Source organism: Erythrolamprus reginae, chromosome 7 (assembly GCF_031021105.1).
Source record: "Erythrolamprus reginae isolate rEryReg1 chromosome 7, rEryReg1.hap1, whole genome shotgun sequence".
Classification (NCBI taxonomy): Eukaryota; Metazoa; Chordata; class Lepidosauria; order Squamata; family Dipsadidae; genus Erythrolamprus; species Erythrolamprus reginae.
In genome coordinates, this window is record NC_091956.1 from 34571925 (window position 1) to 34592041 (window position 20117).

At 40.7% G+C, this 20117-nt stretch overlaps 1 protein-coding gene across 8 annotated transcripts in view; it reads right to left on the bottom strand.

Annotated features, from left to right (window-relative positions):
- The window catches only part of RBM46 (RNA binding motif protein 46), a 29745-nt gene extending 15166 nt beyond the window's left edge, over positions 1–14579 (bottom strand). For 2 of the 8 annotated variants that reach the window (XM_070757324.1, XM_070757329.1), the window contains exons 1-4: positions 13448–13549; positions 11300–11449; positions 6777–6938; positions 3785–4252 (exon numbers count right to left, since the gene is read on the bottom strand). In XM_070757324.1, the coding sequence (XP_070613425.1) occupies positions 3785–4252; positions 6777–6927 (619 nt within the window). In that variant the 5' untranslated portion in view covers positions 6928–6938; positions 11300–11449; positions 13448–13549. Of the gene's footprint in view, positions 1–3784; positions 4253–6776; positions 6939–11299; positions 11450–12521; positions 12621–13225; positions 13550–14206 lie in introns of those variants that run through there. The other 6 variants (XM_070757325.1, XM_070757330.1, XM_070757326.1 and 3 more) reach the window with 6 other exon arrangements.
- Positions 14580–20117: the final 5538 nt, after the last annotated feature.

Genomic DNA, 20117 nt, shown 5'->3' on the forward strand with positions numbered 1-20117 from the left:
GCCCCTGCCTGAAGACCCTTACAACATGCCTGGTTAGTGAAGGGAAAGTGGCTGGAAGAGGACTATTTAGCATCAGAGGTGATTGAAGTGCTAACACAGCATATAACAAGACAAATTCTTCCTGACTTGATGGTAATTAGATTTCCATTGATGTGTTAGGGCTCTTGTACAATGTCAGGCTACTATCCCTGCTGCCCTTTCCTGGCTGTAGCAGTTGTTTAATAACAGTACTACAGTGGTATTTCTATTTAAGAACTTTTCTAGATAAGAACTGGGTGTTCAAAAATTTTTTGCCTCTTTTTAAGAACCATTTTCTACTTAAGAACTCGAGCCCGGAAAATTTTTCCAGGAAATTTGAGCGGCACAAAGGCCAGGCCAGTTTCCTGCCATTCCCCCTTTAATCCCGACAATCTCGGGCTTTTCTGGGCTGCCAGAGAAGCCTTTCAGTGGTGCTTAAGGAGGCTTTGGCAGTCCAGAGTGAACAAAGCATTTTCCTTTCTCTGGGCGCTTGGAGAGGAAATAAACAACTTCGCTGTGGTGACTCCTTTGCGCTGCCTCCCACACATCCGGTGTGAGGATGCCTCCTAGAACGTCTGGCCGCAGAAAGGCAAGGGGGCGCTTTGCCCCGGCCGAATCAACTCGGCTTCAGCCAAACCGAGGAGATACCAGTGAAGGAAAGGCGCTGGCTACAAAACAAGCGAGAGGAAAGCCCTTCAGCATGGGAAGGAAGAGGAAGCCCACCTGGTTTCTCTCTCTGGTGCAGTGTATGGGAGGCAGCCTTGCGCCGGGTGTATGGGAGGTGCATGCTCCTCCTCGCCGCCTCAGAGTCCCCCCCTTTTTTTTAACCCTTAAAGTTTTGGGGGGGTTTGATTCTCCTCACATCACCTTCTTCCTTCGGCAGCGACTATCCTCCTCTTCTTCATCCTCCTCCTCCCACCCAAATTCCAAGCTTTTATTTCCTTCCTAATGGGTTTGCACGCATTATTTGCTTTTACATTGATTCCTATGGGAAAAATTGCTTCTACTTACAAACTTTTCTACTCAAGAACCTGGTCACGGAATGAATTAAATTCTTAAGTAGAGGTAACACTGTACAAACTGCTACTTGCTTCCTCTTCCTTCCCATGCTGAAGGGCTCCCCTCTCCTCTCACTTGCTTTTACCAGCAAATTATTCAGAGCTTTGTGTTGCACTCTTCCTTGTCTTAAGCAGGTATTCTTGTAATGCCCACTGGTCATATGCCATGTGGGTATTTTCTCTCTTTAGAGCTGGAACTCTAAAGATACAGTACACCCTGTCTGTCTGCCTTTTAACCTAGCAGTCCCCAACCTTTTGGGCACCAGGGACCAGTTCTGTGGATGTTTTTCGTGGCTGAAGGTTTTATGTGCTGCCTGCATCCCACAGATGGGGTTTTGCTTGCTTGTGCGGACTGGTTTCTGGCATGCTGGAGACCGATTCCAGTCCATGGACTTAGGGTTTGGGGACCCCTTTTTTAGCCCATCAAAAACATTAATGAACCACACCTGCAAATTTGCTTACAAAACTCAGGCAATCTAAACTAATTAGTTAAAATATGAAGTCAAACAGAGATTGAGGTAAGTGATTTATGACCTTTTTGCCATCTTATTTATAAAACTATTCATTTCCCTATATGATTTTAAACAGAGCACAACTGTTTTAAAAAGTCTATTAAAACACTGAACATCCAGGCTTTTAACTGCAAAAAATTGATTGCCTCTACTGTAACCAAAGTACAGTACAATTAAACCTGAAATTAACTTTATACCATGAATAATAAAGTGTAATCTCACTATAGTAATTCAGAATAGACAAATAATCCATGCCTGAATTAACAGCAAGAATACTATACATATCATGAGCTATCTTGGCTAATTTTCCAAATTCTAAACCATGCTTTCCTGTTAACCCTCTGGGACAGAAGTCTGCAACCTTAAACACTCAAAGAGCCGTTTGGACCAGTTTCACATCAGGAGCCACAAAACCTGGGTGGATGTGGCCAACTCGATGTCACTCCCTCCCTCCCACCCATGCATGACTCTATAGCCACACCTATCCAGCCGGTCATTAGGCAGACAACTGGTTGTTTAAAAAAAAACAACGGGAACTACAAAACCCTTTGATCCCCACTCCCTCTCTTCCCTCCCTCCCCCGTCTCTCTGTGTATCTCTCTCCCACTCTCTCTGTATCTCTCCCCCCTCTATGTGTGTCTATCTCTCTCCCCCCATTGTCTCTATGTCTCCCTCCCCCCCAAATCTGATATGAGGCGTTGAGCAAGCCATGAGGCATTCTTGCAGTGTGTTGTACAGCATAGTGAACTTTAGTGTGCTTTACATTGGGGAAGATGGTGTCCCCTCCTCCTCCTGGAAGCCCATTAAAACAGAACCACAATATGACCACATCCCACTCTCCCTTAGCAACAGGACGCGGCTTACAGCTCCGAGCCCCAAAGCACCAGGAGGCGAGGGTTGCCTTGAGCCAAATGCAGCCGTAAGGCAAATATAGGTCCACTTTGCTATTGCACTAAGGCTCTGGCCATCACCTTGCCATATCCCCTTCCTCCCCCACAGCAGCTCTTTGGCAGAGCACAGTGCGGGTGAGCTCCAGCCCCAAGCAGAAGGAGGCAACGGCTGCCTTGAGCACAAATGTTGCATGAAGGAATTTACAAGGCCACTTCACTCCTGCACTAAGGCTCTTGCAACCCTCCTCCTCCTTTTGCGACCCCCTTGCCAGTTGAGGTGAGGCTGGGAGGGTACCTATGAGTGAGAAGACCCACATCAAGCAAGCGGCCAGGCTTGGTGAAAGGGCAAAGGCACACACTGGGTAGGCACACACTCGCTTGAGGGTCTCCCCATTTGTTCACACTCTCCCAGCCCCACCACTGCTGGCCAGGGGATCATGAGGAGGGGGGGAGGAGGACGGTTGCTTTTGCTGGGTTTCTGAGATAAGAGACACAGAGATACACCCACACACAGATTTAATTGAGAAGCATCCTCCAGGCCGCAAAAGTTCCCTGTGCATATTTTAAAGCCACAGCTGGATGCTGCAGGCCCATTTCCCTCCTCCTGGATTCCATTCCCATTCCACTGGCCCTCGCAATAGCAAGGCCGGCATCAGTTACGGCTGTCAGTCTCAGGGCGGAGAGCAGGTTTCACATCTCCCCAGGTGATTGAGACACGCCCAACACCAAGAAGGACTGCAAATAGTTCCAGCAAGAATGAGGCACCCCCCACTATTGCCCTTACTTTCTCGGGCTAGGCAAGAGTGACTGGGAGGGGAGGGTGAGGGCCAGTCAGTGATAGGATCACCTGACAGGGAGCCACAGCAGAGGCCCCAAAGAGTCGCATGCAGCTCCAGAGCTACAGGCTACAGACGCCTTCTCTAGGGTATAGCATAAGCAGATAGTGATAGTGTGCTCATGCACATGTCACCTATAACTTCCATTATCTTTAGAAAAAATAATGAGATGTCCTCTCTGCTTACAGCAAGTAAAATTTTCCTACCTTATCTTTAAACCATGACTATTCACTTTTAAAACAGCAATATGCACATATCTACATTTAGTAGAAAATGGGAGGTACTTCTAATTTTAACAATCAAGATTCTAGGAAAGGACATATTTATTTTTCTCAAAATCTATGCCTTGACTTCTACATGATCGAAGCAAAGGTATCTGGCACTTTTGAGTACTGAGTAACTTTTATCATAACTTAAGCATACATGTTCTCAACAAGAATGATTAAAATGTGAAGAATGAACATATTTACCAGGAATTAATTTTCTCCTTGCCATAGCTGCAGCTCTGTGGGATTCATATTCTACAAAGGCAAACCCACGATTTTTTGTCTTGTCCGTTGCACTTGGATACACAAGAACATCTACAACACCTTCAGTAACTTTTCTCATTTCATCCAAGATTTCTTCTTTCTTCTTTTCTTTTGGAATGGCTCCAATGAATAGTCTGCAGTTATCCAAACTTATACAAACACCAATAAATTTTCCAGGACGGATCTCATAATTATTAAGGGTCTTAATGGCAAACTGAGCTTCTTCTTTTGTTGTATACATTACAAAAGCATATCCACGATTCTCACCACTAAATTCCATCATCAATCTAAATTCATAAATCTTCCCAGCTCTTTCAAAAATAGGAACTAATTCATCCTCATATATATCACGAGGAATTTTTCCCACAAAAACTTCACAGCCTCGGGGTGGTGGCGGACCTTCCCAACCTTAAAAAACACATTCAACATATTTGTATTAATTGATACTAAGAAAAAGATCCTTGTAATTATTCATCATTATTATACTGTCACTTACCTTAAAACAATTAGGGAGGTTTTCATGTAATATCCAACAGATTTGTATAATCTGTTAAATTAAAATGCTAGTGCACTTTACAAATACTGATTGTCCAACAATTCTCCATTAAATATGACTTGTATTATACAGTATGGTCAAAATTTATTTCATTGATTTCTATTTAAACAAAGACCTTCTGCTTTAATTTAGTCCTAAATATGAATTGTGAGGAATATAAACTTATCATACTTTGTTCAACTGGAATACCTAAAAATTAAGTAAAATATTTTAATTTAATAAGCAATTGTCATATTGTAAAGAAATGCAATCTGCATTGTTATTCAGCACACATGTGCAAAATACTGTAAAAATATGTTCTGTGCAGATAGCAGTTATGGAGTAATTCATTCTGAACTAAACATGCCTAGTTTGGGGGTGGATTTCTGGTCTATACGTGGAATGAAATGTGTCTGTTGTATTCTGGATAGAAGTGATGGTGGGACAGAAGAGAAAAAGCGGAGGATATCAGCATCTTAAGGGGACAATGGAAGGGAACACTTGGGCAAAAACTTAGGAAGCAAGAGGAGGGCCACTACTGGGTTAAGCTGGCAGGTAAGAAGTGGGAAGGGAGAAATGGTGCCAGGAACATAAGCTGATTTGATGGTGTATGCCACTCTGAGAACTACCGTAAGACACATCTTACTTTTGGGGAGGAAAATAGGGGAAATAATCTGTTTACCAGATATTCATCTGGCTAGCCTCCTTAGTCTGATCAGCTTCAGCACATTATTTTATCCCCTGGGTAGGGCTTTTAAAAAAGTCTTATTCAGAGAGAGTAACAATGAAAGAGCTTGCAAGCCAGTAAGAGCTGGGAAAATAATTAGTACCTAGTTAGTGCTGGAAAGAAACATTTGGAGCAAGTAAGAGCAATGGGGGGGGGGAAAAGCCTGCAAAGACTTAAGGCTTGGAAAACATTCTTCGCAAAGAGTAACAATAAAAAAGCTTGCAAGTGGGTAAGAGCTGAGAACATTGTTAGCACCTTAGGGCTGGAAAAAACATTTGAAGCAAGTAGAGCAATTTAAAAAAAACTACAAAGACAGGATTTGGAAAATATTCTTGAGGGAGAATAACAATGAAAAAGCTTGCAAGCAGGTAAGAGCTGGGAACATTGTTAGCACTTGGTTAGGGCTGGAAAGAAACATTTGGAGCAAGTTGGGACTGGGGGAAAAAGCTTTGGGGGGGGGGGGAAGCTACATACATTCAGAGTATAAGACGCCCCTGAATTTTCAGCCTCTTTTAGGGAGGAAAAAGGTGCATCTTATATTCCCAAAAATATGGTATGTGGGACAGAGAGAGTACCTACCCCACCTGGATTTTGGTAACCATAGCTAACCTGAAATGGTTCAGCAGAATATTTGAAATAAAACGGTTTATGATGAGTTGGTTATTCTCTCATTTTGCACATGCCTTAACCAAAACACGGCTACTACTTAAGCAATTAATTAGAGTCTAGGTTTTGTGCATATTGATCATTTTTCAATTACTGTCTTTTTCGGGGTATAAGACACACTTTAGTTTTGGGGGAGGAAAATAAGGAGAAAAAATTCTGCCTCTGCCTCACAGCAATTTACCTCCCTGAAAAACGCAGATTATATACATTTATGTGCATCTGTGCCTGACCCATAGAAATAGCAAGAATTGGAGAAATGTACATTATGGCAATATATTAATGCCAGAAAGTTTTCTTAAATGTAGTCACATTAACTCTTCCCAATTATTTAAATAGTTCTACTCCAAACATGACTAACTCAGCTGCTTTATCTTAATACAAAAATAGGACAGTTACATTTCAAATTATTCTTGCACAGATGCTGTTAAAATTGATGTGGCTTTCTGGAAGTACACATTATTCCTTGCTATTTAAAAGAAGATACAAAAGCACTGGCCCTCTTCAGAGCAAACCTTTATTTTAGGAAGCTTCATTTTGTTGTCTAGACTCTAGAACAATAAAGCAGTCTTTAAAAAATAAGTCTAATAATTTGAACATTCTACAGACATTTAGTTATTGACTTATCTTCTTGCATTAAGTTTTAGCAGTCTGATTAACACAAGACAATAACATTCTGCCTCTTTGCAGCTTTAGTTTCACTTTTAGTCACAGCAGGTGACGTGCCTGCAGCCTCAAATCAGCTGAGGGTCCAGAAGCTGATAATCAGTTGCTCTGTTCTATTTGTTGCAGGCTCTGTTCTGTTTGTTGCAAGCAAGTAAACTGTTCGGAGGCGGAGGCCAAGGCCAAAGGGTGGGGATGGCTGGGTGAGGCTACATTCCGTGTATAAGATGCACCCAAGTTTTCACCCTCTTTTGGGGGGGTAAAAAGGTGTGTCTTATACTCTAAAAAATACAGTATTTATTTTTCCAAAATTAATATTTTCAAATCAAGCAATAACCAAATACCTGGTGGAGGTCCACCAAATTTTCGTTGTCCATTTTCTTGAACCATATTATAGCCTGTCTTCTCCATAAGAGCCAATAAGGCAGCTTCATTCTGAGTACGAGATCTAACTTTATTACATCCATTTGTTACATCTGTGTGTTCTTCATTCATTTCTGTAACATCTTAAGGAGAATCAACAGTTATTATATACATGGAACACATTCCTTAGAAAGGACTTCTTACATGAAAATTGAACATTTACCTGTATAAATAATTTCAAGGAAAAGTAAATATACCTATAGAAAGTAGCAAAAGAGCCTCAAGCTGGTTTATTAAATAATGATTTTGATCACATAGGTTTTCAACATATACACTGTATGGTCTATTTCTAATTGTACTGCTACTTTCCTCAAAAATATCAAACTGCCATATATATGGAAATGATTGCAGAATAGAAATGGCAAACTAAATCAAACTATCCAAATTATGCATACTGTACATTAAATTAAAATTTGAATTATGTTCAAGTTTTCAAGATTTGGATTTTCCTTCTGAGATTATAGAAAGTGCTTTGAGAAATTTAATGTCAAGAACCTCCATTATCCAAACTTTCTTTCCTAATGGAATCTTGAGAAGAGTTAAGATATATGGTAAATCTAATTGAAATTTGCTGGATTCACAGACCTCTACCATATGAATAATTTAAAATGAGATTATGGGATTGGCCAGTATAAATTATTTTGTGGACATCTGTTTTACAAATTATGTTGAAGCCCTCTGAGAAAGCATTTTGCATTATTTGTTTGATGAGTTATACTGGTTAAGGAGTTCATGTAAATATGTGTAATATAAGTAAAAGTCAATTCTTAGCTCCAGAAGCTGACCTGATAATTTAATCCAGCCTACTTCATAGTATTATTCTAGTTAGGAAAATTGTAGAAGGAATATGTGAACACTACTTGAGCTGATGGATGAGGATATATATTTTATAAATAAAATAGTGAATATTCAAATTTTCATATGTTCATATAAAATACAGTACTGTATAAATTTTTATAAATATAAAAAATATAAAAAAACTGTAATACTCTTGTTGGTCTCTCTCTCTCTGGCTATAAATTCAAATGCTTGATGGTAACTATTAGACTGAATCATATTCAAATTCTAACATAACTTTTAGGTAAAACAAATCAACAAAAATATTATAATAGTAGTATTTGTATATATAGAGTTCTGTGAATCCTTATTGTTTTACAGTAGAACACATTGCTACTTGATTAAAATACCTATTAATCAACTACCTGAATTGAAATGCTTCATATAGTATGATTTCAAACATAATATTCAAATTAATCCAGCATTTATTTTATAATTTGGGAGTGAAAATTCAGTAACAGCCTGGAGTACAGTACTCCTCAATTTACAGTCACAATTCTGACCATGGTTTCTGTTGCTAAAAAAGTTTTTGAATCAATTCCAATTTTAACCCTTTTTTCACCATGGTTTTTACATGAATTACTATAAGTATTAAGTGAATCACATGGTCATTTAAAAAGTCCAGCTTTTCCCATTGACTTTGCTTGTTGAAAGCCAGTGGGAAGTTTCAAATGGTGTTCACGTGAACGCTGGATGTTGCAACCATCATAAACACATCAATTACACTTAATTTTGATCATGTGAACATAAGGACGTGTGATGGTTCCAAGTGCAAAGACCAAGCGCAAGTCACTTCTGTCAGTGCCATTTTAACTTTGAAATTTCACTAAATGAATGGTTGTAAATTGAGGTCTACCTGTGTATACAGTGATCCCTTGAGTTTCGCGATCTCAATCTTCGCGAAACGCTATATCGCGATTTTTTAAAAAATATTAATTAAAAAAAAACCACTTCCGGGTTTGGCTTCAGGACTCAGCTGGGAAGCGGCGCGGCTGTTTTAAAAGGTCGCAGCCGGCCTGGGGGGCTTCCCAGCACCCCCCCGAACCCGGGTTGGGGGTTCGGGGGGGTGCTGGGAAGCCCCCCAGGCCGGCTGCGACCTTTTAAAACAGCCGCGCCGCTTCCCAGCTGAGTCCTGAAGCCAAACGCCAAAGGCGAACTTCCGCGTTTGGCTTCAGGACTCAGCTGGGAAGCGGCGCGGCTGTTTTAAAAGGTCGCAGCCGGCCTGGGGGGCTTCCCAGCACCCCCCCGAACCCCCAACCTGGGTCTTCCCGGCCGCCCACGCAAAGGGGGAACCCCGGCTCCTCGCTGATGCCCGCCGCTCGCCCGCCCGCCAGCAAGAGGGGGAAGACCCAGGGAAGGTTCCTTCGGCCGCCCAGCAGCTGATCTGCTCGGTAGCGCAGCAGCAGCGAGGAGCCGAATCGGGGTTTCCCCTTTGCGTGGGCGGCAGGGAACGCAAACTCCACCATCTACGCATGCGCGGCCATAGAAAAAAGGGCACGCATGCGCAGATGGTGTTTTTACTTCCGCAACCCTACATCGCGAAAAATCGATTATTGCGAGGGGTCTTGGAACGGAACCCTCGCGATAATAGAGGGATCACTGTACTTCAAAAACATACTTTAATACATTTTAGAACCATATTTTTCTACTGAAGAACACTGAAAAATATTTATCACATATTGCTTTATTACAGAGGAAGGTATAGTAGAATTTAGAGACAAACCTAAACTAGTGATGGTGAATTAAGTAGATTAGAAACTAAAACTGCTATTTCCAAAATTCTGCCAGCTTCAGAATTGAAAGTTTTCCTATGCTAATTCGGTTCATTTTAAAATTCTTATTTTAGCTTGATAAGCAAGGGGAAACTTTTCCATGGACTTCTCAAAAAATGGACTCACACATGCAAAGGTAGACTTATGTCAACAGGGTATGCTATATATCAGTGATGACGAACCTTTTTTTCCGCGGATGCCAAGAGCGTGTGCTTGCACTATCGCGCATGTGCGAGTGCCCACACCCATAATTCAATGCCCAGGGAGGGCAAAAACAGCTTCTCCAACCCCTGGAGGCTGGAAAAGGTCTGTTTCCCAAATTCTGATGAGTCCAGTAGGATGTGTTTCACCCTCCCCAGGCTCTCCGAAGGCTTTCCTAGAGCTGAAGGAGGGTAAAAGCGCCCTCCCCATCCCCCCAGAGCCACGTAGAGCCTCCTGGTCCAAAAGGGCCACAAGTGGTAAACCAGGTGAACCTGGGCAAGGTCCCCCTGGCCACAGCCAAAAGATGGTAGTCAAAACTCAGCTGTGTCCAGGAGGACACCCAAGTTACAGACCCTATCTGAGGGGGTCAATATTGGCCCTCATCCAGATCCTTACAGCTTCCAGGCACTGGCACATCACATCCACCACTTCACTGAATTGGCATGGTGTGGAGATGTATAACTGGTATCATCAGCGTACTGATGCATGCTATCGATGATCTCACCCAGTGGCTTCATGTAGATATTAAATATTAGAGGGTAGAAGACAGAGGAGAGCCTGAGAGGTGGTCCTCTGCTCCCCCACTAGCACCAACTGAGAACGACCAGAGATAGGAGAACCACTGTAAAACGATGTTTTTGAAAGCCAAAAACACCCTCCCAGAGCCTCTGTGAGAGCCAAAAATCAGCTGGCTGGCACATGTGCACGTTGGAGCTGAACTAGGACAATGGTTCTCATACCAGCAGATATGGCTCTAGGTGCCACCTGTGGCACCCATGCCATAGGTTCGTTGTCACTGCTATATATTCAGGGTGGATAAAAATATTTCAAAATAAAAATAAAAAAATATTTCAAAATTTAAATTGGATTGTTTTGCTTATTAAATTGATTTTAATAAAATGATTTTGGAGTAAAAATCTAGTTTTCTATTTAAGATACTTTAATAATTTAGTTTATTCAGCATGAAATTGAGTTTAATTATGTAGCATAAGGCTGTATATTTTGCAATATTGGGACTGTCAGTGAGTCAACAGTGGATCAGAGGAATGATATAAACATTGTGTTATCACAGTACAAATTATGCTGCTTGCACACTTGCATCAGATGCTATGACATAAGTGCAAAAGGGATGAGGTCTGCAAAATGATAAAACATTACATTAATATTTCAACAGGGATCCCCAAACGCTTTAGCTAATTGATCCTTTATTAAATTTTAGATTCTTCATTGATCCTAAATGCTTATAAAAATAATGTAAAAAAACTACTTTAATAATGCCATGAATATTAGCAATAGAGACAAAGCTGCTCTCACTAGTAGCTATCCAACCTAGGCAAGGAGCTAGCCTAGCCCACTAGCGACTTCACATTCAGGACTAGGGACTCATATGGAGTTCTTCAGAAACCCCAAAAGATTAAGTAAACCCAATCAACTGTCCATCATTTGTCCACTACCTACTTTATTGATCTCTCAGCTAATCCTATTAGACTGGAGTTAATACTAACCACTTTGTGAAGCCCTGTTCCAAACTGTATTTTAAAACTTACATACTAGTACAGTATTCAGAGTACAGAGGAGAAAAAAATAATTTATATGCACACATTACACTTTTAGAAAGAATTATTAAAACTTACAAGATTTTCTAGGTGTCAAAATCAGTTCACACCGTGCTCTGCAACCCTTTGAAATATCAAACTGTTTTCAAATAAATATGTTAATACATGGGTTGGACAAACAGAACTCTGATCAATCATCCAGTCCAATAAATCAGAGCAGATTAATATCTGTGGACAAAAATGAAATTTCAAGTAAACACCAAGTAGTATTACCAGTTTATTATTTACTGAAAGTATATTTAATTTCATTCTGTGTAATCAGAATGAAATTAAATATACTAATACAGGTACTTCAATATACTTGAAGATTCAATTTATACACTTTTCTAACATCAAGTAAGATATGATTACACTTGTTATTTTTTAAATCCCCGATTCATATAAATAGGCCAGGTTAAATTAGGAGTTTTTATATAGGATGGCAAAAGTACCATTCATTCCAAGCACTGTTCCTAGATATGGAAAGCAAACTTGCTTGGATAACAACTTTCACAGGTTAGCTCCATCCCCTTGAATGTTAAAATTACATATAGTAATTGGAGGAAAACTTAATAAATCTACCTTTTAGTGCTCTAGCACCTTGTATTTTGTGTGTTTCTTACAATGTATGGAGAGTGAGCATCTCTATATAAAAATGTCTATACTGAACTTTTTAATTTCTAAATCAAAATATAATCTAAAACATAGCTGAAAGGCTATCATGAAAACACTGTATTGGAAAAGTTCTATAAATACACTGTGTCAGACACTATGGAGCGTATCTGCTAAAAATTTAAGAATTTCACAAAGAAGTAACAGTGTTTTGAGAAAATCAATTTTCAGATTAATAATCGCCAAATTACTTTTCAAATGCCTTAGAATGTAAATCAGCTGTATTTTAGAATGATCATACACAGATCATCTATGACAATATTTTGTAATATAAACACCATTTTCACATGTTCTATATGAAAGCTCAGAAGTTGCTTAAGTTTGGAAAGCAATCACTATATTTGAAGTCTTTAAAATCATGAATCTGAGGATTAAAATATATGAAGTTATGCAAATATTTTAACAAAATATAATTACTAGCTCGGCTTTTAAGGATTTTATTTCCCATTTAATATTCTAAGATAAAATTAGATCATACATTATCCTACTATCCAAGATTAAAGATATAAAAATTCCCTCTAGTTTTAGTAAACTGAAATATCTGCTTGCAAATAATGGAAACAATATAGTGTTTTTGTATTGTCATTACTTATTTAAAGCTTGCTTCTTTCATTCTGAGCCTGCCCGATTATAAAAATCCAAAGGTGTTTTTGAAAGTAGCCTGTACTTGAAGGCCTATTTTTGAAGCCTACATGAAATAAATATATGTGATATACATAAAGGTGTGCCATTTAATTCTTTTCACCTGATTGGACTAGATAAAAATGAGGATTGTAACCAGAAATATTTAAATTGGAGTTTCACATCTGATGTTATAGTTTTGACACTTTGATATAAATGGCTTTTGGTTTTATCTTGGTTTAATTATTTTGGTTATATTTTTGATTTTTTTTTTTTTTTTAAAGTACAGAACGATATTCTAGTGTCTTCTAGTGGGAAGTAATAAAATGATTAGAACTGGCTATATCCACCGATTAACCTATTTTTCAACCGTACGTCCTCCATAAACGTATCACGATTTTTTTTATTCCCGCCTGGCCCTCAACCTCCCCGCCACCATTAGAGTTCCCCCCGCCTGCCTCAACGCTGAGAGTCGTTCCTTTCCATTTTCTCCTCGATTACGCCTAACAGTACTTCGTTTTCGGTCCGAAGGTCGTTCTGTTTTTATTGACTTAATGGACTTTTATTTATTACTATTATTGGCTTAAGTATCCCGCTTAATTTAGCGTCCACGGCCAAAAAAAGGCACTTTTCACACTTCAATGAATATTTCACGAGGAGGACCATTCCTACTTTCTACAACCACCCTCTTGGCTCCCTCAAGCAGATCCTCATTTCAGGCGTCTTTATGTCGGCCCTTCTAAAGGAAGAGACACGCCCTGCACGAGGGACTAGAAATACTGCAACGAGGATCCCATCCAAGGGTTGGAAACTTAGCATCCACGACGACAAGCGACGCCTCGTCGTTCAAGCGTTTACCTCCCCATACCCTCCGTGCCCTACAAACCAGCCTACCGCTCCTTCCCTGCAGAGGAAACGGCGGCTGAGTTGCAGCTACCGACACGCAGCCTCACTAACGCACGTCCCGCGCAATTTTCTTCTGAACTTGCGCGGGCTTTTTTTTTTAATTGTTTCTGCTTTATAGGATTGACAACACCTCTAACCAATTGGGAACGAATTATTAGTGTGGCACTGAGCGAGGTGAGAAGATTCTCTTTTCCTACTTGGGTATCAAAGTGTGGGAGAGGATGGGGCGGAATTGAAGTTGGAGGTTCGTTAATAGGAAGGGCGGGGGAGAAGAGAGAATGTGGGCGGCGGTAACGACTATTCTAACGGACAAGAAAGCTTTCCATCATGAGTGTCAGGGCGTATAGTCTATACAGTAATTAGAAAATAATTTGACAATTTATAAGAAATTAAACCCACGATGAGGCAACCTTTTCCCTTACACAGGAAAAACCAAAACATTTGTAAGCCGTCCTAAAACAGAGAAGGGCGGCATAGAAATCCAACCAAATAAATAAATAATCTAGCCACTACTTTTATATCCCTTTCAGTACTTGACTTCTCATAAGTAAACACATTTACATTTAAAGTTACATGTAATTTACATTTAAACAACGTAATTTGCTTTGGAGATCTTTTTTCTGTCCCGCGTCTGTGATAAAGAGATTTCACTTTTGTCTTTAGTCCGAGGCAGAGTCTTTAGTTGTTTTTTACTGTTATTAATCATTTCCCTTTTATTGTAACAACATTTCTAGGTTGCGTACTTACTTGACTATTCACCATGGAAGTAGAATAAATTGAATTGTAGACAAACAGGAAAAAGTTCAGCCATTGGTTGCTTATTAACTTTATGTTGTGATGGACCTCCGTAGACTACTTATAATCTGGATTTCACATTCACTTATAACCTGGGCCACATTTACAGCCATTTGCAGTGTCCCATGGTCATGTGACTTTTATAGCATTTATTTCGTTTTCAGCAAAAGCAGGCCAAGAGCAAACTATTGATTCCCTTAACGACCACACTGGCTACTTTAAGATTTAGAGTTAGAAGAGACCTTGCAGGTCATCTAGTACAACTCTCTGCTCAAGCAGGAGAGCCTACATCTGCTTCTACTTAGGATAGAACTCACAACCTCCCGATTGGTAGGCAAGAGCTCTAGGCCATATAAGTTGGGCTGATCACACAGAATGAGGAAACTTTTGCATCTCATTTAGAAACTTTTGCATCTCATTTAGAAATCATTTAGAGCAGTGTTTCCCAACCTTGGCCACTTGAAAATATCTGGACTTCAACTCCCAGAATTCCCCAGCCAGCATTTGCTGGCTGGGGAATTCTGGGAGTTGAAGTCCAGATATCTTCAAGTGGCCAAGGTTGGGAAACACTGATTTAGAGCATGGAGGAAGAACGAAGAGGCACACACTGCAAGATGCTTGAAGTCCAGTATGAAGTTTCCACAGTCTGTGTTGATTTGGGGAGCCATGTTATTTGCTGGTGTTGGTCCACTGTGCTTCATTAAGTCCAGGTTCAACGTAGCCATCTACCAGGAGATTTTGGTATTATGCAAATTGATACAAATGATATACAGTGGTACCTCTACTTAAGAAATTAATTCGTTCCATGACCTGTAGAAACGTTCTTAAGTAGAAGAAATTTTTCCCATAGAAATCAATGTAAAAGCCAATAATGAGTGCAAACCCTGAAAACCCATTAGGAAAAGAAATAAAAATAAAATCCATTAGGAAAGAAATAAAAGCTCGGAATTTGGGTGGGAGGAAGAAGAGGAGGAGGACAATTGCTGCCGAAGAAAGAAGGGGAGGGGAGGGGAATCAAAAAATCCAAAACTTTAAGGCTTAAAAAAAAGGGACTCTGAGGCGGTGAAGAGGAGCATGCACCTCCAATACACATGGGGCGAGGCTGCCTCCCACACACTGGCTGCTGCTGCTGCTACTACTTGCTGCCTCTTCCTTCCCATGCTGAAGGGCTCTCCTCTCGCCCACTCGCTTTGTAGCCGGCTCCTTTCCTTTGCTGTGGTGACTCCTCAGCTGCCCAGAGCAAAGGGGGCGTTACTTTTCTCTGGGCGCTGGCAGAAGTTTATTCCCTGTCCAAGCGCCCAGAGAAAGGAAAATGCTTTGTTCGCTCTGGACTGCCAAAGCCTCCTTAAGCACCACCAAAAGGCTCCTCTGGCAGCCCAGATGACCAGGATTAAAGGGGGAATGGCAGGAAACTGGCCAGGCCTTTGTGCCACTCTCAAATTTCCTGGGAAATTTTTCTGGGCTTGGGTTCTTAAATAGAAAATGGATCTTAAGTAGAGGCAAAAAAATCTTGAACACCCGGTTCTTATCTAGAAAAGTTCTTAAGTAGAGGCGTTCTTAAGTAGAGGTACCACTGTACTTTGGTATTTAATGTAGAGTCAATAATACCAAATGCCCTCAATTAATCAGCTAAATCAAAGCTTTACTGTACTTTACAGAGACCTATACAAAGAAGAAATAAATTTTACAGTTTAGTTTTTAAAATCCCTTGGAAGCATGAGTCCCTGAAAAGTCCTATATTCTAAAAGCATATTTTTTTAAAAAAATCATAAAACTATTATTGGTATAGAAACAAGAATTTTGCATAGAGAAGAGAATCACACATTATTTGTCCCAATAAATAAAATTCTAAGATGTTGAATAATATAATATTAATGTCAAAAAGTATTCAAAATGTGATATCTGAAATGCAGTGATCCCTCATTTTTCACGAATGCGTTCCAAGACCGCTGTAAAAACCAAATTTCTGTGAAGTAGAGGAAAGATATTTTTAATGTATTTAATAATAATAATAATAATAATAATAATAATAATAATTTATTAGATTTGTATGTCGCCCCTCTCCGAATACTTTTACAAGTATTTGGACTTTTAAAACCCACCCTTTGCATTAAACAGTCATTCTATATTATTTCTCAGATGGAACTACATGTGATATCCTATCAGTTTCTTTAATAGAGTACAGTAGTACTATAGAAGAATTTTATGAATTTTTAATAGATTTAAAATTTTTAATGGATTTAATGTATTTAAGCCCCCTTTGAAACCCCATGAAATAGCGAATTTACAATTTTTCAATTCAATTTATTAGATTTGTATGCCGCCCCTCTCCGAAGACTCGTGAGAGATGAACTGTGAAGTAGCGAGGGATTACTGTACTGTATACAATGTTATACTGAGGTTCCTGTTTAACCACTAGGTGGCAATATTATATAATGTAAAATACCATAATAAACTGCATAAAATTTGATTTCTCAGGAAATCCTTGGGAAGATTTGATAGAAGACAGAATAATTCTATGGCTAATGAATGATCCCTTTAAAAAACATCTACAGGCTATCAGTTTTATATTTACACCATACCCCAATGAAAATGATGTGAATGAAAATATCAGTGGTTCCCAGCTTTGCCTGTTGCTGGATGGGGGGGAATGAATTTATTTTACAGAGATTAAAAAAATTGTCCATTAGTGTGATGTCTGTATCTTGATGTGTATGCCTTGTGCAATATTATTCCTGGCTCCCATGCTTGATGTCCTTCCATAAATCCCTCAAAATATGACTGTGTCAATAGATTTAGTGATCTCAAGGAACTAGTGAGGTAGCTGCATTGTCATAGGAACATAAGAAGAGCCATGCTGAATTGGCCCAAAGCCCATCGAGTCCAGCATTCTTTATCACACAGTGGTCCACCAATTGTGCATGAGGATCTTGAGCAGAAACCACTAGGTGGCAATATTATATAATGTAAAATACCATAATAAACTGCATAAAATTTGATTTCTCAGGAAATCCTCAGGAAATCCCTTTCCCTTGACCCCCAACAAATGGTACCCAAGGGAATCCTGGCTGCCTCAACCAGCATTTGGACATCCGTTTTAATAACCAATTTGTCTATAATCCCCTCTCACATATGAAGGCAAATATGTGTCCCAGGATAATGTTGAATAATCCAATCTGAATCAGTCACCAGGACCAAAGATTTAATCTTCTGAGCTTTAGACTCATGCTGAACCCCTTCCTCAGAGAACCACCAACTTATCAAGTACTTAGGAGCAGAACAGCCAACAGCTTCATAACTGGCCATCCATACTGAAATCAACAACTAAAACGCCATACACAACCAGGCATAAAATCGATGATAGGCATAGAATAGCACAAAGTATGCATTTTGGTAGACCAGGGATCAGCAATCTGCTGAACTGGTAGACTTCTGCAGTTGGGTGAACCAACTGATCCTACCACTGGCTAGCCCCACCCCTCCCAGTCATTTTTTGCCTGGCCTGGGAAGGTAAGGGTGATGGCGAGGGATAGAGAAGCAGGTGGGTCTCATCTCTTGTTGGGTCTCGTATGGCACTTCTTCCTTCTCTTGTTGATGCTGGGCGTGCCTCAGTTGCTTGAGTAAAGAAACTCAGGGCAGCGGAAAAGGGGGTCTGTCTCTGCTGAAGCTTGTATACCCACCCTGGGGATTAGGATTGGAGAAAGCCGGAGCGCCCTTGCCAAAGACACTTGTCCATTAGCTGGTCAACCCGCCTGCCCTGTGTGCCTTTGCTGCACTTTGACCGAGCCCGGCTACTCACTTGAGGGTCTCTCCACTATGCATGCCCTCCCAGAAAAACCGCAGCTGACCAGGGAGTTGTGTGAGGAGAAGGAGGGTCACCTGTGGGGAAGCATCTGTCACAGCTCGTACTTGCTCCTCAGCCAGCGGATTTCTGAAAAGTTGCCCAGAAGAAAGAAAAGTAGCAAACAGCTCCAAGGAGAGTTCACTGGTTGGCTCAGCCTTGGCTTTCTGGGAGAAAGAGAAATAGAGAGAAATAGAGAGAGAAACAGAGAGAGGGGGAGGGAGAGAGAGTAAGGAGAGAGAGGGAGAGAGAGAGAGACAGAGAAGTGACTGGGAGGGGAGGGTTGAGGAGGCAGACTGGCTGGACAAATAATTTACTAACTGGTTCTCTGCCCTAATGACCAGTTGGGTAGGCATGGTGGTGGGGTCACATTGGGTGAGACTGAGTGATGTCACCAGTTGACCACGCCCACCGAGTCACACCGGTTGTTAAATTATTGGCTCCCAGTATCTTCTTTTCTATGGAAAATGGATCCAAATGGCTTTTTGAGTGTTTAAGATTGCAGACCCCTGTGGTAGACAGACGTTCCCCAAGGATGGGCTCCAGCACAAGTCTGAAAGTCTGGAAGACTAAAACTCTGGTTTTGGTGACCAACCAGATTGGATCCTGCAATAATCCCCTCTCTCAGTCTTTTTAATAACAACATTGATGGGGTCTTTTTAATACTGGCCTATTTATATTATGGTATGAACTGTATGAGTGATATGATTTATGAAACAAGAATTTTCCTACTTTGGTTATAGCTGCAAATATGAAGGTGAAATTTATCATGCTGTCTGAATTTAATAATTGTTTTCTTTATATGTGGAATCTGGAACAAGGACAAATTGATACCACTTACAGTGGTACCTCTACTTAAGAACTTAATTCGTTCTGTGACCAGGTTCTTAATTAGAAAGGTTTGTAAGTAAAAGCAATTTTTCCCAGAGGAATCAACGTAAAAGCAAATAATGAATGCAAACCCATTAGGAAAGAAATAAAAGCTTGAAATTTGGGTGGGAGGAAGAGGAAGAAGAGGAGGAGGACAGTCACTGCCGAAGGTAGAAGGTGAGCTGAGGGGAATTAAAAAAAAATCCAAAACTTTAAGGCTTTAAAAAAAAAAAAAAAGATGGACTCAGGCGGCGAGGAGGAGCACGCGCCTCCCATACACCTAGCGTGAGGCTGCCTCCCATACACTGTGCCAGAGAGAGAAACCCAGCGGGGGGAACCTCCCACTCCTTTGACTGAAAGGCAGCGGCTGCTGCTACCTGTTTCCTCTTCCTTCCCATGCTGAAGGGCTCCCTTCTCCTCTCACTCGCTTTGTAGCCGGCGCCTTTCCTTCACTATGGTGACTCCTTGGTTTGGCTGAAGCTGAGTTGATCCGGCTGGGGCGAAGCATCCCCTTTTGCCTTTCCGCGCCCAGATGCTCTGGGAGGCAACCACATGCCAGGTAAATGGGAGGCAACGCAAGGGAGTCACCACAGCAAAGTGGTTTATTCCCTCTCCAAGCATCCAGAGAAAGAAAACGCTCTGTTCGCTCTGGGCTGCCCAGAGTGAAGGGAGTGTTTATTTTCTCTGGGCACTGGCAGAGGTTTATTCCCTCTCCAAGCGCCCAGAGAAAGGAAAATGCTTTGTTCGCTCTGGACTGCCAAAGCCTCCTTAAGCACCACCAAAAGGCTCCTCTGGCAGCCCAGATGACCAGGATTAAAGGGGGAATGGCAGGAAATTGGCCAGGCCTTCGTGCCGCTGTAAAATTTCCTGGGAAATTTTTCTGGGCTCGGGTTCTTAAATAGAAAATGGTTCTTAAGAAGAGGCAAAAAAATCTTGAACACCCAGTTCTTATCTAGAAAAATTCTTAAGTAGAGGCGTTTTTAGGTAGAGGTACCACTGAATTTCTATTCAATGAAACACCGTCTTAAAAGGGGGGTTTCCAACTTTTTTTTCAGACTCCCAGTGGTCCCTTCCAGTTATGTTGAAATATAATTATCATTATGCATTACTTTATATGACAAATATGATATATGATAAGTATCATACCTATGG